Source organism: Phocoena sinus, chromosome 8 (assembly GCF_008692025.1).
Source record: "Phocoena sinus isolate mPhoSin1 chromosome 8, mPhoSin1.pri, whole genome shotgun sequence".
Lineage (NCBI taxonomy): Eukaryota > Metazoa > Chordata > Mammalia > Artiodactyla > Phocoenidae > Phocoena > Phocoena sinus.
In genome coordinates, this window is record NC_045770.1 from 22,055,698 (window position 1) to 22,076,603 (window position 20,906).

General features: G+C 35.6%; 1 protein-coding gene across 2 annotated transcripts in view; it reads left to right on the forward strand.

Moving 5' to 3' along the window:
• RDX (radixin) overlaps positions 1-20,906 on the forward strand; it is a 99,759-nt gene that overhangs the window by 3,123 nt on the left and 75,730 nt on the right. For both annotated transcript variants that reach the window (XM_032640165.1, XM_032640164.1), the window contains exon 2: positions 10,399-10,472. In XM_032640165.1, coding sequence (XP_032496056.1) covers positions 10,461-10,472 — 12 coding nt within the window. In that variant the 5' untranslated portion in view covers positions 10,399-10,460. The remainder of the gene's footprint in view (positions 1-10,398; positions 10,473-20,906) is intronic.

Below are 20,906 nucleotides of genomic sequence, written 5' to 3' on the forward strand. Positions count from 1 at the left end.
GTACATGTGCAAATTTTCTTGATTAATGATTGAAGATGAATTCACTTTTTTTTTTTTCTTCTACGGTATGGTATATAACTGACAGTGAAAAGTGGTGTCCCTTAAAAAAGGGTTTATGATTTTGGGTAGTGAAATGTCCCTATTATATATGTAGCTTTTTACCTGGGAACTGTTTGGAAAGGAAATATGGTCCATATGATTCAGTTCTTTGTTTCTTTGTTCCATTTAATGGTGAATCCTAGCTTTAACTTCCTGGAAGAGAGGGGTTCTTTCAGGTTAGTAGTTGTATAGGTTTTTTTTTTTTCTTTGAATAACCAGTATGTATAGAAACTCTTGCAAATTCACAAAGTTATTTTTTTCCTATTGCAGTATCAGTTACCTTTTAGAAGAATTCTAAAGTACATTTTATAGAGGCTAGTTATATATGTAAATACGGTATGCATATGAATAGGATGCTCTAGTAACACTGGTTCCTTTTCTGCTTTTCTACATAATTTACAAACATTTGAAATAAGAAACTTTTGGGTTCTAGTAAAGTTGATTTATTTGAAAATGATATTCTCTTTACTGTTAACCATTTGGAGAAGAGGTCAGCAAACTGGTTTGAAGGCCACATTCAGCCTACTACCTTTTTTGTAAACAAAGTTTTATGTGAACACATGATGGCTCATTGGTTTACATATTATCTATGGTTGCTGTTGTGCTACAACAACAGAGTAGTTGCGACAGAGGCTGTATGAGCCACAAAACCTAAAACGTTTACTTAACTTGGCCCTTTACAGAAAATATTTGCTGACCCCTGCTTTAAGGTATTATTCATACATTCAGACATTTATAATCATATGCCAGATATTCTTTGCATTTGTTCAGTAAGATAATGAGAACATCACACTCTAATGGGAATATACTTGTGCCATTTTGTATACCATAATCTGTTTTTGCTTAAGTGCTCTTTGTGTGTATAAACTGGAGTTCATATTCAGTGTAACCGTGTTGTAAGCATAGTCTTCTGTGATGTGAATTCTGGGTGTTTCTTGTTTTGTACTTTAAAAAAAACCCCAAAACTTCTTGTTGTTTCTGTAAATTAACTAATAACCTTTTGATAAATTAAATTGTAACTGAAAATCCTGTTAGTACTCAGAATGATGTGGGTACGAGTATAATAGAGGGACCATTAATAAAAGGGAGAATGGGGACATAGGAAATCTCAGCCATGGTTAATTGAATCTAATCACCCTTTGGCTTTTATTGAGTGTGTGGGATGGACTAAACTTTGTTAGACATCATGAGCGCTCTTGATATTTAAGCTGTCTCTAGAATCTAGACTTAAGGAAACTATAAAAACCTAGTTTGGTTATTAAGCAAAGTTGGTACATACAGTTGACACTCCACGTCTGTGGGTTCTGCCAACCTTGGATTGAAAATATTTGGAAAAAAATATTCCAGAAAGTTCTGAAAAGTAAAACTTGAATTTGCCACATGCTGGCAAGTATTTACATAGCATTTACATTGTATTTACGATTGTTTACATAGCATTTATATTGTATTAGGTATTGTAAGCAATCTAGAGATAATTTAAAGTATATGAGAGGATGTGTGTAAGTTATATGCAAGTATAATATTTTATATTTATATATATGTATGTATGTATATAAATGTACATATATTTTGTGTAAGGGATTTGAGCATCCCTAGATTTTGGTATCTGCCGAGGGGTCCTGGAACCAATCCCCTGTGGATACCAAGGGATGACTATATACCTAAAGTGCTTACTATTTACATCTAATCATCAAGCAGCATGATAATTATAGATATTATTAAATGTGTCAAATTAGGTGGCCTTTAAATTTAATTTGATTGTCAAAGTATTATTTTTAATTTTTTAATTTTTATTTTTTACGGTACGCGGGCCTCTCACTGCTGTGGCCTCTCCCGTTGCGGAGCACAGGCTCCGGACGCGCAGGCTCAGCGGCCATGGCCCACGGGCCCAGCCGCTCTGTGGCATGTGAGATCCTCCCGGACTGGGGCACGATCCCGTGTCCCCTGCATCGGCAGGCGGACTCTCAACCACTGCGCCACCAGGGGAGCCCTGATTGTCAAATTAAATGAGATTATTGAAAGAGACTTAGGTAGAGACGATAAAGGCCTGTATTTGGGAGACCTCATTGGGAGTTGTTTTTGTTTTTCCTACCACGTTCATGGTTGCTGTCTCTTATAGCCTATTGCTTTCTAGTTTGCTCACTTTACAATGTAAAAGATGAGAGGAAAGTATTACCCTTGATAATAATCAAGTGAGTATTATATATGAACTTAATTTACCAACAAAATCAACAAACATCTGAGGCCTTACTGTGAGCCAGACACCATTCCAATTTCTCAAAAGGGGGATTGGATATCTCAAAAGTTAGAAACTTAATGATAGAACTGCCATATAGCCTTATTGACTGCATGAGCGAATACTATCTAATTTTAAAGATATTTAAGAAACATATTAACTTTATTCTGTTTTGAAAATAAGCTACTGTAGTATCTAGTGTTTCAAAACATATATAGAATTGTGAGAATTCCTCAGGTCAGTTTGAGACTTTTCTTCTTTCCTTCTACCTAAGTGACTTACATGAACCTATCTTTGTTTTTCCATTTTTAATCATTTCTTATATGAATTTTTGATGTTTCCTTAACTGTAAGATGAAGAAATTGGACTGGATTTAGCTTTCTTACCTTTTAGCATTTAAACTTAATTTTTGCAAATGATAATGTATTGTTTTTATACCCTCCTAGGAAGCAATACAGGTATAGTGTTTCTTTTAAGTTTACAAAATTCATTTAGAAAAGAATTTAAATTCAGCATAAAACTTTGTGCCTTATATTTGTTTTAAGTGCTGGAAATTTGCTTTGCATTTCCAGTAACGTGTGTATTGCTTTTAAATGTTGAATATGGGCTTCCCTGGTGGCGCAGTGGTTGAGAGTCTGCCTGCTGATGCAGGGGACACAGGTTCGTGCCCCGGTCCGGGAAGATCCCACATGCTGCGGAGAGGCTGGGCGCGTGAGCCATGGCCGCTGAGCCTGTGCATCCGGAGCCTGTGCTCCGCAACGGGAGAGGCCACAACAGTGAGAGGCCCGTGTACCGCAAAAAAAAAAAAAAAGAAAGTTGAATATTTTATTTCCTTGAACAAAAGTCAGTTCCTACAAAAGCAAGCACTTAATACCTTATTTAGAACTGCATGTCACCCTTACAGGATATTAATTTACAGAGGTGACTATACCAGTATTAATGGGCACTTACAAGAAGTCTTTAGAGGTAGTCTTTTTGACCTGAAAACAACAGAGGATAGAGCTTTAACTTCTTGAAAAGCTCTGGTAATTGGAATGAGCTTGTCTAAAATGATGTCAGAGGAAGGCAGAGTAGGATAGCCAAAAGAGCACAGGACTTGAATTTAGAAGGACCTATGACTTTGTTGACTAGCCTTATTACTTTGGGCAAGTGACTTATCTGAATCTTAATTTCCTTGATTAGAAGAACAAGGGATTGTGATACTTATCTTGGGCAGAGGGAGGAAGGGCAGTTATTAGGAAGATTAGATAATGTAGGTAGAGTGGCTGAAGAGTGAGCATTCTACAAATAATTCCATTTACTACCCTTATCCTTGCTTTTGGCCTTATTTCTTTTTTGCAAAATGGAACTAAAAATTCTTGTCCTCTGCTTCACTTGTAGAGTCACATGGCATTATATAGGTAAAAGTACATTATTATTGCTATTAAATTGAGTACTTAACAGAGCTAAAAAATTTAATAAGCATAATTCTTTGTATATTCGAGGTCTTAAAACTGCGGGTCTGTGAACTTGAATAGTGAAAAAATTGCATCTTTATTTACACGTTTTCTTCTATTACGAATGTGGGCAGCAGTAGCAGATACTGTTTCTAATAGAAATTGCAGGTATTTTCATGATGCATAACTGTTATTGCAGATCTCAAATTGACATTTAATACTCATTATTACTTAAAGTTTAATTATTAGATACACTGGTAGATATTGTGATTTAAAGGTTAACAAAGAAGCATATATATTACTGTATTATAAATTTGTGCTTTTTATATTTTTGATATTATAATTCAGTATGATTGATTTTTTTAATGTAATATTGTATATTTTATTTTGTGCATTTAAAAATACTTTTCTAGGAAGGGGTTCATAGGCTTTACCAGAGGGGCCCATGTTGGAGAAAATAATGATTAAGAACTTTTTTTTGTAGATGCCATTATTTTGTTAATTTGACCGCCAGAATTACCTTATTAATTCAGTTTATACTTCTCTTTGTTACCCTGCTTCCCAAACCCACAGTAAGTTGGCAGAGGACTGCAGAGAGACCACTATTATGTTCAGAGAAAGTGTCTCAAAAGACAGAAAAATAAGTACAGTTAGGCTTGGGGAAAAGAAATTCTTAAGAGTAAAATTAGGCAGCCTGGTATAAATTATTGAAGCATCACTGTAGGCCCAGTATGGACAGACTTAACACCTGTTTTACCACCTGACAGGTGGGGAGAGTCTGTTGTTGTGTCACTGACTAATAGAGCTCAAGGTGTTAAGCGTGAGGCTGTTTTTTTCCATTGTACTGCAGAAAAGAGGCTGTTTTAGGGTCACCCTTAGAGTTAAAGGACAAAGAGAGTGTTTTATGTGAATATTTCGTCTGAGAAATGTGGCACTGTGTTTAAGTACGTATTCATACGTTTTCTGGAAATGGGATATATATATGCTGGTGGCATCTCTTAATACTGCTTGCCGTGACTGTGCTTCATTGGTTGTGCGGGAGTCAGTGTGGAAAAGAGGTAGGGTAAGACCACTTTAAGAAATTTAGGAAGAGTGGGGAGGAAGGAGTAAATTTTGTTTCAATAATTATTTATTATGAGGGTAGAGGGGAGAAGAGTTGATATTTATTATATATGTTTGATATACAGCAGTTTAGGTGATTATGGTGTCATTTCTTTAGAGAAGAAAAGAAGGCACAGAAACACAGTTTTCAAGATGAACCAGTTAGAGGTACAAACTCAGGACATATACCTAGGTACCTTGGCTTTTCATGTGACATTTTATTAAATTGTCCATTCTACTACTAACAGATGCCATTTTCAAGGAAAATAATATGCTAATACAATCAAAGGAGGACTAGAAATGTACTATTGAGGTTAAATAATATTATCGTGATATAAATATTTTTTAATGATCACTAAATTGGCTAAAAACTTAGGTTTTAACTACATTTATACACAGCTTCATCCTAAAAAATTTAAGGTAGAATTCTTACGTATGTCATGAGATCTTATGCATAAACTGATATATAGACAATTTAGTGAAATACATTTTTAAAATTCTTACCTGATTTTTAAAATTAGTAACTTAACAAAAATAAGACCCTGATTAGTATTAAGTGCTCAGTTCTGTATATCCAAATATCCTTTGTAAGGGTACCTGTTTTTTTACTTTTCACTTATCCTTATGTAAATGTTGACACAGTTTGTCCCCCTTGTTATCACATAATTTCAGCATTAATTGTGATTTTGATTTTAATCATTGGCTGTTATAATATCTTTGTACTGCTGAGAACATCTTGGTACAGATTACTTTGTTTTATATTTATTTATTTGTGGTATATTTAGGAGAGAACACTGGTCTGAAAATACACATTTTTAGAAGCTTCTTTTTGTTAGGCCCCTCACTTCCCCACAGTTCATATAGATCATTTAGGCTTGTTGGAGATTTTAAAAGCTTAATGTGTATAAACTTGGTTTTGTATATGTTGGCCTGGGATATATTTGTACTTTTCACCAGAGCACTCATATTAAACCTAAAACTTTAATGTGGATTATTTTGCTTGAAAGGTCCTTTTCTATAGAGTATAACTTGAAGTAACTCTAATATAGAAAACTGGGATAAATTATTTCTTAAAGGAAAAGGAAAAAACTCTACCTTTATTTAGTTCCAGTATTTGAGTAATACAAAACTTAAGAAATTCTGTGAAACCTGACATACGTGATGCTTATTTACCTGCCTAACTGGTCCTATGTTTGATGAGTACTCTTTCTGTAATTTGAGTGCTGTAACTTAGTTTATAGTCTGGCATCCAGTTAGTGTTCACGTTTTCCCTTTGTTCTTCCTTACCAGTGAGAGATGGCACAGGAAGGGCAGAGCAGCCAAATGGTTTAGCAAACAAGAATGATCAGTACATGAGCAAGCTCTCTTGAGTATCTGCTAACTTCTCTAGGGTGTGGCCATGGGACCTGATATGGTAATGGAATGCTAAATCAAGAAGGTAATGTAAAAATTGATCTAGGACAATTAAAATTCCTGGTACTGTACGCTGGTAGGAGCAAACCTGAAATACCTCTATAGGGAGACATAAACAGCTCAGGGCTTGCAGGAATCCCACACTGGGGAGTGGGTTAGGGACATGAGCTTTCTGTCCAAAATTACAAACTCCATAAAGAAGTCATAATGAACTGGAAATAGAAAATTTTATAGTGACATAAAATAAACATTATAGGGGTAAAAGGAGGATTCAATACAAATTATAAAATATTATAGGAGTAAAAGTAGGATTCAGTACAAATTATAAAATAGTATAGCATTAAAGTTTTTTTTGAAAGACCAAAAGTGAATTTCTAGAAATTAAAATATATAATCACTGAAAATTTAAACTAGTGGATAGGTAAACCATTAAGAACACCTGCAGAGAATTAGTGAGTGGAGGAATGTTGAAGAGAGGTAGATAGAGGGAAAGTGTGAAAGAGTAGGCATGGATTGGAGAATAAGATATCCAGTATGTATCTAATAAGAATTGCTGAATGGGAGAGACAATGGCTAATAATTTTCCAGAATTTAAGAAAAGCATGAGTCTTCAGAATAAGGAAGCTTACCAAATCTTGAACAAGATAAATAAAAGCAAATCTGAAGAACACACACACACATACACACACACAAAATCTTAAAGGAAAGCAGAGAGAAAAGGCATATTACCTCAGAGAAATTAGTTAAATTGCCAGCAGACTTCTCCTCATCAGTAACAGATGCCAGAAGAAAACTAATATCTTCCAAATGCTGAAGGAATAAGTTACTTTAGAATTCTATATGCAATTGAATTATTACTTAATGAAAAAAGGAAATATTCATTAGATATAATAATTCTAAACCTTTACTCACTTAATAACATAGCCTAAAAGCATATAAATTAAAAACTGGCAATTTATAAGAAGAAATTAACATCCACAATCTGAGTTGGGAAAATTCAATACATTTTTTCTCAATTTGATTAACTAGACTAAACTTTGAGAGTAGAGAGGCTATAAACAAAACATTAAATACTTACTCTGGCTTGATCTAACTTATTAGATGCAAAACATACATTATTTTCATTTATAGCTGGGAAAATCAAAAAAGAAATGAGGGCTTCCCTGGTGGCTCAGTGGTTGAGAGTCCACCTGCTGATGCAGGGGACACGTGTTCGTGCCCTGGTCTGGGAAGATCCCACATGCCGCGGAGCAGCTGGGCCCGTGAGCCATGGCTGCTGAGTCTGCACGTCCGGAGCGTCCGGAGCCTGTGCTCCACAATGGAGAGGCCACAACAGTGAGAGGCCGGTGTACCGCAAAAAAAAAAAAAAAAAAAAAAAAAGAAAGGAAACTGACCAAGCACAAAACATAAAGGAAATCTTAATGAATTCTTTGACTAGAGTATATAGTAAACTTAGAAATAAATAATAAAAAGACAGCACTCTGCCCCCAGGCCTCTGACCATTCTATTTGAAAGTTTAAAACTTATTAGCAGTGAGTAGAAATCATAATTGGAAACTGAAACACCTAGAGCTAAACAATAATGAAAATATATATAAAAACCTATGTGGGAAGCCACTAAAGTGATACTTAGAAAAGTAGTGGAGTGTTTTTTTTTTTGGAGTTTTAAATATAAGGTATTTTTTCCCAAAATTATTCCCTCCAAAAGGAGATTTATATTTGTTTCATAGGAACTGTCTCGTTGCAAGATGTTCTCTTTCTCTTGAGCATGGAAGTACTGTTTAAGAAAGGCACATTGACCTGAAATGCCTTTACTACATGTCAGTTTGGAAAGCTCATGGTGCTCATCTGATAAGTGATTTAAATGAAAAAAAGAGGCTAAGAAGTCTAGAGGAGATCCGGTTTTAAGTCACTTAAAAATAACCCATCTAGTTATACTGTGGGTATTAAAATATATTCCAACAATACAAATAGGAACAAATAACATCCTACTAATGTTTTCTATAAATGGGTAATTGTGGCTTGGGATAAAAATGTTAATTTTAGTGATAGATTCAAAAAGTACTTTATGTAATCTGGAAAATTTACTGTGTTTCAGAAGTTTGATATAGATGCTCATGTCTGGTGTGTGAGGAATTTAGATTATTTTACATAATCAGATGATAATTTCTTGAAAATAGTCTCACTGGCAAAATGGGGAGATCATTTCATGTTTGGAATTGCCTTATGGTGGGACATATTTAGTTTGTGACCTTAATGCATGTTATTAGAAAAAAAGATTGGAAATTACTGAGGTAAACTTTCAAGTTCAGGGATTAGAATATGAGCCTCAGAGTAAAAGCCAATTAATGAGAAGAAAAATGATGAGAAAAAGGACAGAAATTAACAAAACAAAAGAAACAAGAATATCAACAAAAATGAAGCAAACTTCTGGCAAGGTTAATCAAGCAAAAGCTAAGGCAAAAATTAACAGTATTAGGAATGGAAAGGGGATCATAACTGTAGATGTAGTAGAGATATAAAAAAAATCATGAGAGAATACTATGAATAACTTTATAGAAATACGTCACCAAAACTTGTGGAAAAAGCAGATTTGACTCTGGGGTGTAGGGATTTAAGCCATGTTTTAGCCATGTTGTATTTGAGGTATCATTTAGATATTGAGCAAGCCAAGTTAGCCAAGCAAGTCTGGAGATACAGATTTGGGAGTTACTAGTTTATAAATGATGTAAAATGTTGGTTTTTGAGGCTGATTTAAGACCTGAGATGAATTTGATAGTAGGGGTGAAAAGAGGATTTGGAAGTGGAAGATAGGACTGAAGTACAGTTAGGTTCATGAAGGTAGGTGATTGTAGGTAGGGAATATTTATCTATCATTCCTAGTTAAGAGTTAGGAAATGAGGAATTTAATACTTCTAACTGAATTTCATAGCCCATTGTATTAGATGAGAAATTTCTCTTGATGCAGTTCCCTGTATGGGGAGAGGTTCATTGACATGTAACTGGCTAAAATTTAGAGAAATGACCTTACTTCGATCCTTTGTTTTTATTTCAATTTGGAGAATTTTCAGTTTTTTTAATAATAGTATCTTAAAAAGCAATTGATAATATATTTTTAAAATACAAAAGTAATTCTATATTAATTTAATTGATAGTGTAATGAATAAAAATTTCTTGGCAAAGATATTACTTATATAAGCTGATTTTCAGGTAATTAATATATTTCTTACTATAGGTTTTCAAAGTGGAATGATAATCATTTTTTTCTGGACAAGTAAATGGTTAAAAATGTTACATCTTTTGGTAGGTTTGTAGGGGGAAAATCCAATTTTGTTAGATGTTTGTGAGAACATTTACCCTGAAATAGTCCATTGTTTTTCCTGGATTAAGATTTACTTCTTTTGCCTGAGCGTGAGAATATATAATTTAACATTGGTCTTCAGGACAATTCTGTATTTCCGTGAAGACCATTAGCTTGCTGATGAGTAGCGTGCAGATTACTACTGTGCATACTATGGCTGTTTTATCTACCTTAGGTGAAAAAGTTACTCTTAATGTTATTTGTCTCTACTTGGACTTTTAAACTTTCAAGGAGGAAAAATAATTTTCTTTAAAAAGTTATCTTTTTGTAGTTTACATTAATCAGTATTTACTTTTTTGTCTTTGGCAGTACAGAAGAAGAAAGGTTGAGAAGTGTTCCTGAATTCATTTCTTTAGAATCTGAATCCATCTGTTCTCTTCTTTGCCGTCCCTCTTCTCTACCAGTCTGGGTATAATAGGGGCAAACTTGACTCAGAAAGAGAAAGCATTTGGCCCTTAGTAATCTTTCCTCTGCTATGTGTTGTCTGTAATTAAATTAAAACTTTTAGTTGATGATTGAGATGCTTTATACTATGTTATTTGAGATGTGTGCTGTTTTAAATCACAGATATAAGTATTTTAAAAGAATGTGAATAATAGAAGACATTGAAAATTAGAATAAAATGAGCTCCATGTTAATTGTAACATTTTAAAATGTTAGTTTAAAGTTTTCTTTATACAAATTATATTGTTAAGCAAAAACATTACTATATAAAAAGATAATAGATCAATTATGCTTTCTTTTCTTTAACAGAAGAACAACAGAATTCATAAAAGTGAAGAATTTTTAAAGAGGGTGACAAAAAGAGAAGGAAAATGCCGAAACCAGTAAGTGTATTTTATTACTTCTGACACTGCTTACTTAATAAAATATCAGTGGCATTAAGTTCCTTTCGAAACAAGGCAGAGTATTATGGTAGAGTTTTGGGGGGGTAAAAAGCACTGATATTACTGTTGTTTGTTTTAGATTAATGTGGCTAGATCTAGTATGGTGTTATGTGGGCCAGTGATGAAGAGGTTTAGGTGACACTGTAATTAAGATTACTACAGGTTGTGGGGTCAAACTTAGTTCTTATCCTTGCCCTGCCACTTAACCTGACTGACCTTTGTTAGATTAGTTCAGTCTCTCCAATTCTTAATTTCTTCACATATAAAATGGAGATATAATTAGTTACTTACTGGAGAGTCTGGTGAGGATTAGAAGATCCTGGTACATATACATTCAGTGCTTAGTAAAAAGTAACTTAGTGTTAAACAGGAGAAAATAATGAGAGGTCAGAAGGATCCATGCAGTATTAATTTTCTCATAATTCTAGCCTTGATGCTAGTGATACCAGTGCTGATATTATATATAGTCCTAGATTTTTGATTTAATGGTATATATGTGATCATTTTATTAAGTTTTATAATTATATAATTTGTGACTAAGGTTTATTCTTTTATCTTAGGATAAATGTACTTTTCTTCATCTAACAAAATCAGGGTTTTTTTTTCAAGAATTTTTTGGCCAGTTATCTTTTTAAGAAAATAATTGGTTGTGGTTATTTGAATTTTCTGGCATGAATGTCACTTTCGAATTACTTTTAAACATTTAGCAGGTAAAAAAGTGCATTGTTGGAGGGAGAGAAGAATAAAAGAAAGTGAAAGGCATAATCAATACAAAGCAAAAATTAAATTTTTCTATTTGCAGATGACATAATTATGTAAATAACCTGGAATTTACAAAACAACGATTAGAACTAATAACAGAATTTAGCAAGATTGTTGGACATAAGATTATATTTTTTAAAAATCAGTTTTCTGTTTTATATACTAGCAGCAAAATTCAATAAATGAAATAATTCCATTTGTAATAGCATCGAAAACATAAAGTATTTAGGAATAACTTTACAGATGCTGTACAAGATCTCTACGCCGAAAACTTATAAGTACTTAAAAAGACCAAAATGTATACAAAAATAAACGTTGGTCATAGATATGTCTAGAAAATATTACTACAATGTCTGTTCTCCCCAAATATATTGGTAGATTGAATGTGATTCTAATCAGTTGAATCCCTTTGGTTAAAATTGACTAGCTGATTATAAAATGTTTATGGAAGAGCCAAAACTTACGTGGAATAGCTAAAGCAATAGCTAGTGGGAAGCAGCCGCATAGCACAGGGAGATCAGCTCGGTGCTTTGTGACCACCTAGAGGCGTGGGATAGGGAGGGTGGGAGGGAGACGCAAGAGGGAGGGGATATGGGGATATATTTATACATATAGCTGATTCACTTTGTTGTACAGCAGAAACTAAGAAAACATTGTAAAGCAATTATACTCCAATAAAGTTGTTAAAAAAAAAAAGTAAAGGGTGGGGTTTCCCTGATGGCACAGTGGTTAGAAGTCCGCCTGCCAGTGCAGGGGACACAGGTTCGAGCCCTAGTCTGGGAAGATTCCCCATGCTGCGGAGGAACCAAGCTGATGCGTGACAACTACTGAGCCTGAGCTCTAGAGCCTGTGAGCCACAACTACTGAAGCCCACGTGCCTAGAGCCCCTGCTCCATAACAAGAGAGACCACTACAGTGAGAGGCCCACACACTGCAACGAAGAGTAGTCTCCCACTCGCTGCAGCCAGAGAAAAGCCCTCACGGAGCAACGAAGACCCAGCACAGCCAAAAATAAATAAATGAATTTATTTAAAAAATAAAATAAAAAAAAAACAAGGGTGGAGCACTTATACTCCTGGATTTCAACACTTATTTTCAGGCAACAAAAATAAGACAGTGTGGCATTAAAATATTAGATAATAGGATCAGTGGAACAAATATACATCTCCACACACAATGTTGTCACACAATTCAATAGGGAAATTAAATTCTTTTCAAGAAATGATGTTGGAACAAAGAGTTATCCATACAGAAAAATACGAATCTTGACTCTTATATCACAGTTTACACAGACAACTAACTCTGAATGGATCACAGGCCTAAATTAAAAGGCCCAAACTATAAAACTTCTAGAAGAAAATAGAAAACATTTTTGCAGTCATGGGGTAGGCAAAGATTTCTTTGATAGTACACAGAAAGTTTGAAGCATTAAAAAAAAAAATTGAACATCAAAATTAAAAAGTTTGCTATTTGGAGAAAGGAGCCCACATTTCCGTAGAGCAGGAACTCCTGGCTCGGGGTCTCTTCCCTCTGCCGTGACGGAACTGCCCCGGAGCCTGAGGGGAGGTGGCCTCCCTGCGACTGCCGGCTCTGGAGGGGCCCTGGCGGCCGAAGCCGCGACAGTCGTCGGCACCACGGGCAGGCCATGTGTATGAAAGTCTCCTGGTGCTGCAGCCAGGAGTCAGTGCTGTGCCTCTGAGGTGGGAGAGCCAACTTTAGGACACTGGTCCACAAGAGACCTCCCAGCTCCACGTAATTTCAAACAGCGAAAATCTCCCAGAGATCTCCATCTCAACACCAACACCCAGCTTCACTCAACGACCAGCAAGCTACAGTTCTGGACACCCTATACCAAACAACTAGCAAGACAGGAACACAACCCCACCCATTAGCAGAGAGGCTGCCTAAAATCATAATAAATCCACAGACACCCCAAAACACACCACTAGACGTGGACCTGCCCACCAGAAAGACAAGATCCAACCTTATCCACCAGAACACAGGCACTAGTCCCTTCCACCAGGAAGGCTACACAACCCACTGAACCAACTTTAGCCACTGGAGACAGACACCAAAAACAATGGGAACTACGAACCTACAACCTGCAAAAAGGAGACCCCAAACACAGTAAGATAAGCAAAATGAGAAGACAGAAAAACACAGCAGATGAAGGAGCAAGATAAAAACCCACCAGACCTAACAAATGAAGAGGAAATAGGCAATCTACCTGAAAACGAATTCAGAATAATGATAGTAAAGATGATCCCAAATCTTGGAAATAGAATAGAGGAAATGCAAGAAACATTTAACAAGGACCTAGAAGAAGTAAAGATGAAACAAGCAACGATGAACAACACAATAAATGAAATTAAAAATACTCTAGAAGGGATCAATAGCAGAATAACTGAGGCAGAAGAGCAGATAAGTGAACTGGATGATAAAATAGTGGAAATAACTACTGCAGAGCAGAATAAAGAAAAAAAAAATGAAAAAAACTGAGGACAGTCTCAGAGACCTCTGGGACAACATTAAACACACCAACATTCGAATTATAGGGGTTCCAGAAGAAGAAGAGAAAAAGAAAGGGACTGAGAAAATATTTGAAGAGTTTGTAGTTGAAAACTTCGCTAATACGGGAAAGGAAATAGTTAATCGTCCAGGAAGCACAGAGAGTCCCATACAGGATAAATCCAAGGAGAAACATGATAAGACACATATTACTCAAACTGTCAAAAATTAAATACAAAGAAAACGTATTAAAAGCAGCAAGGGAAAAACAAGAAATAACACACAAGGGAATCCCCATACGGTTAACAGCTGATCTTAGAGCAGAAACTCTGCAAGCCAGAAGGGACTGGCAAGACATATTTAAAGTGATGAAGGAGAAAAACCTACGACCAAGATTACTCTGCCCAGCAAGGATCTCATTCAGATTTGATGGAGAAATTAAAACCTTTACAGACAAGCAAAAGCTGAGAGAGTTCAGCACCACCAAACCAGCATTACAACAAATGCTAAAGGATCTTCTCTAGGCAAGAAACACAAGAGAAGGAAAAGACCTACAATAACAAACCCAAAACAATTAAGAAAATGGGAATAGGAACATACATATCAATAATTACCTTAAACATAAATGGATTAAATGCTCCCACCAAAAGACACAGACTGGCTGAATGGATACAAAAATAAGACGCATATATATGCTGTCTACAAGAGGCCCACTTCAGACCTAGAGACACATACAGATTGAAATTAAGGGGATGGAAAAAAATATTCCATGCAAATGGAAACCAAAAGAAAGCTGGAGTAGCAATTCTCATATCAGACAAAATAGACTTTAAAATGAAGACTATTAGAAGAGACAAAGAAGGACACTACATAATGATCAAGGGATCGACCCAAGAAGAAGATACAAAAATTGTAAATATTTATGCACCCAACATAGGAGCACCTCAATACATAAGACAAATACTGACAGCCATAAAAGGGGAAATCGACAGTAACACATTCATAGTAGGGGACTTTAACACCCCACTTTCACCAATGGGCAGATCATCCAAAATGAAAATAAATAAGGAAACACAAACTTTAAATGATACATTAAACAAGATGGACTTAATTGATATTTATAGGATATTCCATCAAAAAAAACCCAGAATACACATTTTTCTCAGGTGCTCATAGAACATTCTCCAGGATAGATCATATCTTGGATCACAAATCAAGCCTTGGTAAATTTAAGAAAATTGAAATTGTATCATGTATCTTTTCTGACCACAACACTATGAGAGTAGATATCAATTACAGGAAAAGATCTGTAAAAAGTACAAACACATGGAGGCTAAACAACACACTACTTAATAACGAAGTGATCACTGAAAAAATCAAAGAGGAAATCAAAAAATAACTAGAAACATGACAATGGAGACACGACGACCCAAAACCTATGGGATGCAGCAAAAGCAGTTCTAAGAGGGAAGTTTATAACAATACAATCCTACCTTAAGAAACAGGAAACATCTCGAATAAACAACCTAACCTTGCACCTAAAGCAGTTAGAGAAAGAAGAACCAGAAAACCCCAAAATTAGCAGAAGGAAGGAAATCATAAAGATTACATCAGAAATTAATGAAGGAAATGATAGCAAAGATCAGTAAAACTAAAAGCTGGTTCTTTGAGAAGATAAACAAAATTGATAAACCATTAGCCAGACTCATCAAGAAAAAAAGGGAGAAGACTGAAATCAATAGAATTAGAAATGAAAAAGGAGAAGTAACAACTGACACTGCAGAAATACAAAAGATCGTGAGAGATTATTACAAGCAACTCTATGCCAATAAAATGGACAACCTGGAAGAAATGGACAAATTCTTAGAAATGCACAACCTGCCAAGACTGAATCAGGAAGAAATAGAAAATATGAACAGACGAATCACAAGCTGTGAAATTGAAATTGTGATTGAAAATCTTCCAAGAAACAAAAGCCCAGGACCAGATGGCTTCACAGGCGAATTCTATCAAACATTTTGCTAACACCTGTCCTTCTCAAACTCTTCCAAAATATAGCAGAGGGAGGAACACTCCCAAACTCATTCTACGAGGCCACCATCAATCACCCTGATACCAAAACCAGGCAAGGATGTCACAAAGAAAGGAAACTACAGGCCAATATCACTGATGAACATAGATGCAAAAATCCTTAACAAAATACTAGCAAACAGAATCCAACAGCACATTTAGAGGATCATACATCATGATCAAGTGATGTTTATTTCAGGAATGCAAGGATTCTTCAATATACGCAAATCAATCAATGTGATACACCATATTAGCAAATTGAAGGAGAAAGACCATATGGTCATCTCAGTAGATGCAGAGAAAGCTTTCGACAAAATTCAGCACCCATTCATGATAAAAACTCTCCAGAAATTAGGCATAGAGGGAACTTTCCATATAGGCCATATATGACAAACCGACAGCCAACATCATCCTCAATGGTGAAAAACTGAAAGCATTTCCACTAAGATCAGTAATAAGACAAGGTTGCCCACTCTTATTCAACATAGTTTTGGAAGTTTTAGCCATAGCAATCAGAGAAGAAAAGGAAATAAAAGAAATCCAAATTGGAAAAGAAGAAGTAAAGCTGTCACTGTTTGCAGATGACATGATAGTATACATAGAGAATACTAAAGATGCTACCAGAAAACTACTAGAGCTAATCAGTGAATTTGGTAAAGTAGCAGGATACAAAATTAATGCACAGAAATCTCTGGCATTCCTGTACACTAATGATGAAAAACCTGAAAGTGAAATCAAGAAAACACTCCCATTTACCATTGCAACAAAAAGAACAAAATACCTAGGAATAAACCTACCTAAGTAGACAAAAGACCTGTATGCAGAAAATTATAAGACACTGATGAAAGGAATTAAAGATGATACAAATAGATGGAGAGATATACCATGTTCTTGGATTGGAAGAATCAACATTGTGAAAATGACTCTACTACCCAAAGCAATCTACAGATTCAATGCAGTCCCTATCAAACTACCATTGGCGTTTTTCACAGAACTAGAACAAAAAATTTCACAATTTGTATGGAAACCCAAAGACCCCGAATAGCCAAAGCAATCTTGAGAATGAAAAACGGAGCTGGAGAAATCTGGCTCCCTGACTTCAGACTACAGTACAAAGCTATAGTAATCAAGACAGTATGGTACTGGCACAGAAACAGAAATATAGATCAGTGGAACAGGATAGAAAGCCCAGAGATAAACCCACTCACTTATGGTCACCTTATCTTTGATAAAGGAGGCAGGAATGTACAGTGTACAAAGGACAGCCTCTTGAATAAGTGGTGCTGGGAAAACTGGACAGGTACATGTAAAAGTATGAGATTAGAACACTCCCTAACACCATACACAAAAATCAGCTCAAAATGGATTAAAGACCTAAATGTAAGGCCAGAAACTATCAAACACTTAGAGGAAAACATAGGCAGAACACTCTGTGACATAGATCACAGCAAGATCCTTTTTGACCTACCTCCTGCTAGAGAAATGGAAATAAAAGCAAAAATAAACAAATGGGACCTAATGAAACTTCAGAGCTTTTGCACAGCAAAGGAAACCATAAACAAGGCAAAAAGACAACCCTCAGAATGGGAGAAAATATTTGCAAACGAAACAGCTGACAAAGGATTAATCTCCAAAATTTACAAGCAGCTCATGCAGCTCAATAACAAAAAAGCAAACAACCGAATCCAAAAATGGACAGAAGACCTAAGTAGACATTTCTCCAAAGAAGATATACAGACTGCCAACAAACACATGAAAGAATGCTCAACATCATTAATCATTAGAGAAATGCAAATTAAAACTACAATGAGATATCATCTCACACCGGTCAGAATGGCCATCATCAAAATATCTAGAAACAATAAATGCTGGAGAAGGTGTGGAGAAAAGGGAACACTCTTGCACTGCTGGTGGGAATGTGAATTGGTACCGCCACTATGGAGAACAGTATGGAGGTTCCTTAAAAAACTACAAATAGAATTACCATATGACCCAGCAATCCCACTACTTGGCATATACCCTGAGAAAACCAAAATTCAAAAAGAGTCATGTACCAAAATGTTCATTGCAGCTCTATTTACAATAGCCCGGAGATGGAAACAACCTAAGCGCCCATCATCGGATGAATGGATAAAGAAGATGTGGCACATATATACAATGGAATATTACTCAGCCTTAAAAAGAAATGAAATTGAGCTATTTGTAATGAGATGGATAGACCTAGAGTCTGTCATACAGAGTGAAGTAAGTCAGAAAGAAAAAGACAAATACCGTATGCTAACACATATATATGGAATTTAAGGAAAAATGTCATGAATAACCTAGGGGTAAGACAGGAATAAAGACGCAGACCTACTGGAGAACGGACTTGAGGATATGGGGAGGGGGAAGGGTGAGCTTTGACAGGGTGAGAGAGAGTCATGGACATATACACACTAACAAACGTAGTAAGGTAGATAGCTAGGGGGAAGCAGCCACAAGGCACAGGATATTAGCTCGGTGCTTTGTGACAGCCTGGAGTGGTGGGATAGGGAGAGTGGGAGGGAGGGAGATGCAAGAGGGAAGACATATGAGAACATATGTATATGTATAACTGATTCACTTTGTTATAAAGCAGATACTAGCACACCATTGTAAAGCAATTATACCCCAATAAAGATGTTTTAAAAAAAAAAAAAAACTACCATATGACCCAGCAGTCCCACTACTGGGCATATACGGTGAGAAAACCATAATTCAGAAAGAGTCATGTACCAAAATATTCATTGCAGCTCTATTTACAATAGCCAGGAGATGGAAACAACCTAAGTGTCCATCATCAGATGAATGGATAAAATAGATGTGACACATACAATGGAATATTACTCAGCCATAAAAATAAATGAAATTGAGTTATTTGTAGTGAAGTGGATGGACCTAGAGTCTGTCATACAGAGTGAAGTAAGTCAGAAAGAGAAAGACAAATACCGTATGCTAACACATATATATATGGAATCTAAGAAAAAGAAAATGTCATGAAGAACCTAGGGGTAAGACAGGAATAAAGACAGAGACCTACTAGAGAATGGACTTGAGGATATGGGGAGGGCGAAGGGTAAGCTATGACAAAGTGAGAGAGTGGCATGGACATACATACACTACGAAACATAAAATGGATAGCTAGTGGGAAGCAGCTGCATAGCACAGGGAGATCAACTCGGTGCTTTGTGACCACCTAGAGGGGTGGGATAGGGAGGGTGGGAGGGAGGGAGACACGAGGGAAGAGATATGGGAACATATGTATATGTATAACTGATTCACTTTGTTATAAAGCAGAAACTAACACACCATTGTAAAGCAATTATACTCCAATAAAGATGTTAAAAAAAATTATACCTCATTTAAGCCGTTGAACCTAAAAAAATGGGTTAATCAAAAAAAAATTTGCTATTTGAAAGACAACAATAAGAAAGTAAAAAAGGCAAGGCAGATTGGGAGAAAATGATTTCAGTATAGCATTCTTTTAGAATTCAGTAAGACAACCCAATTTTTAAAAAGTGGGCAAAAACTTTGAACAGCTACTTCACAAAAGAAAATATATTAATAGCGAATAAGCAGTTGAAAATATCCTCAGTATCTTTGGTTATCAGGGAAACATAAATTAAAAATACAGTGAGATACCACCTTATATTTACCAGAGGAGCTATAATTAGACTGATAATACCTTGGCTGTAAGGATGTGGATCAACTAGAGCTCTTATTTCTGATAGTAATGTGAAAGTTAAAAGTAGTTTGGAAAACTGTCTGAATAATTGAGTGGAGAACATTTATTTTTCCTAAGAGTAAGGATTAAAAATTATATATAAGGCTTCCCTGGTGGCACAGTGGTTAGGAATCCGCCTGCCAATGCAGGGGACACAGGTTCGAGCCCTGGTCCAGGAAGATCCCACGTGCCGCGGAGTAGCTAAGCCCTTATGCCACAACTGCTGAGCCTCTGCTCTAGAGCCCGTGAGCAGCTACTGAAGCATGCTCACTATTTATGACTAGGCTGAAAAGTGGCCTTATATCTGTCTCTTCTGTTCATATTCTGTTGGTGAGACCTTAGTCACATAGCCATACCTAATTGCAAGAGACATTGAGAAATGTTCTTGTAGCTCAGTAGCCATGTCAAACGGTAATTCTGTTAGATTTTGGTGGTCAAACAACAAGTAGTCTCTGCTACAATCATATGGTTAGTTTTAAGGAGAAAAATCATATAATAAATTCAGAGCAGTTGCTAAAATTGAACAGCTATTCATGATTTAAAAGTAAAAACCAATACTTCTTAAGCTAAGTATTGAAGAAAACCTATAACAAACGTAATTCTTAATTTGTTAACAGTGGAAGCTTTTCTTTTAAGATCGGGGACAAGACAAAATGTACACACTATCACTGCCGCTGTTCAACATTGAACAGAAAGCATGTGCAGAATAATTAAAAACTCTAGTACTGGAAAGGAAGAAACACTTTGAAGATGTTAAGGTATTTATTTATATTGGGTTGGCAAATTATGGCCCATAGGCCAGAGCCAGCCCACCACTTGTTTTTGTACAACCTTCAAGCTAAGAATGATTCTTACATTTTCAATGGTTGAAAAAAAAATCAAACGAATAGTAATATTTCATGACTTGAAAATTATATGAAATTCAAATTTCAATGTCTGTAAAGTTTTGTTGGAACACAGTATGCTCATTGTTTATTATCTATAACTGCTTTTCTGCTATAGCAGGAGAATTGACTAGATGCAGCAGACAGTATGGTCTGCAAAGCCTGAAATATTTACTATTTGTACCTTTACAGAAAAAGTTTTCTGACCCCTGGTTTATATAAATACAAGAATTTACATTTTAACAGTTGGCAAGGGAGCTGATAAAAGGATCAATATAAAAATCAATTGCATTTCTACAGAAGTAAAACCAGAAAAAATTTTGGAAAGATACTTCATCATATTTATGACCCTATGTTTGAAACGCTTTAAGCTAGATGAGTTTCAGTAGTTGGAATTCTTTGGATTTT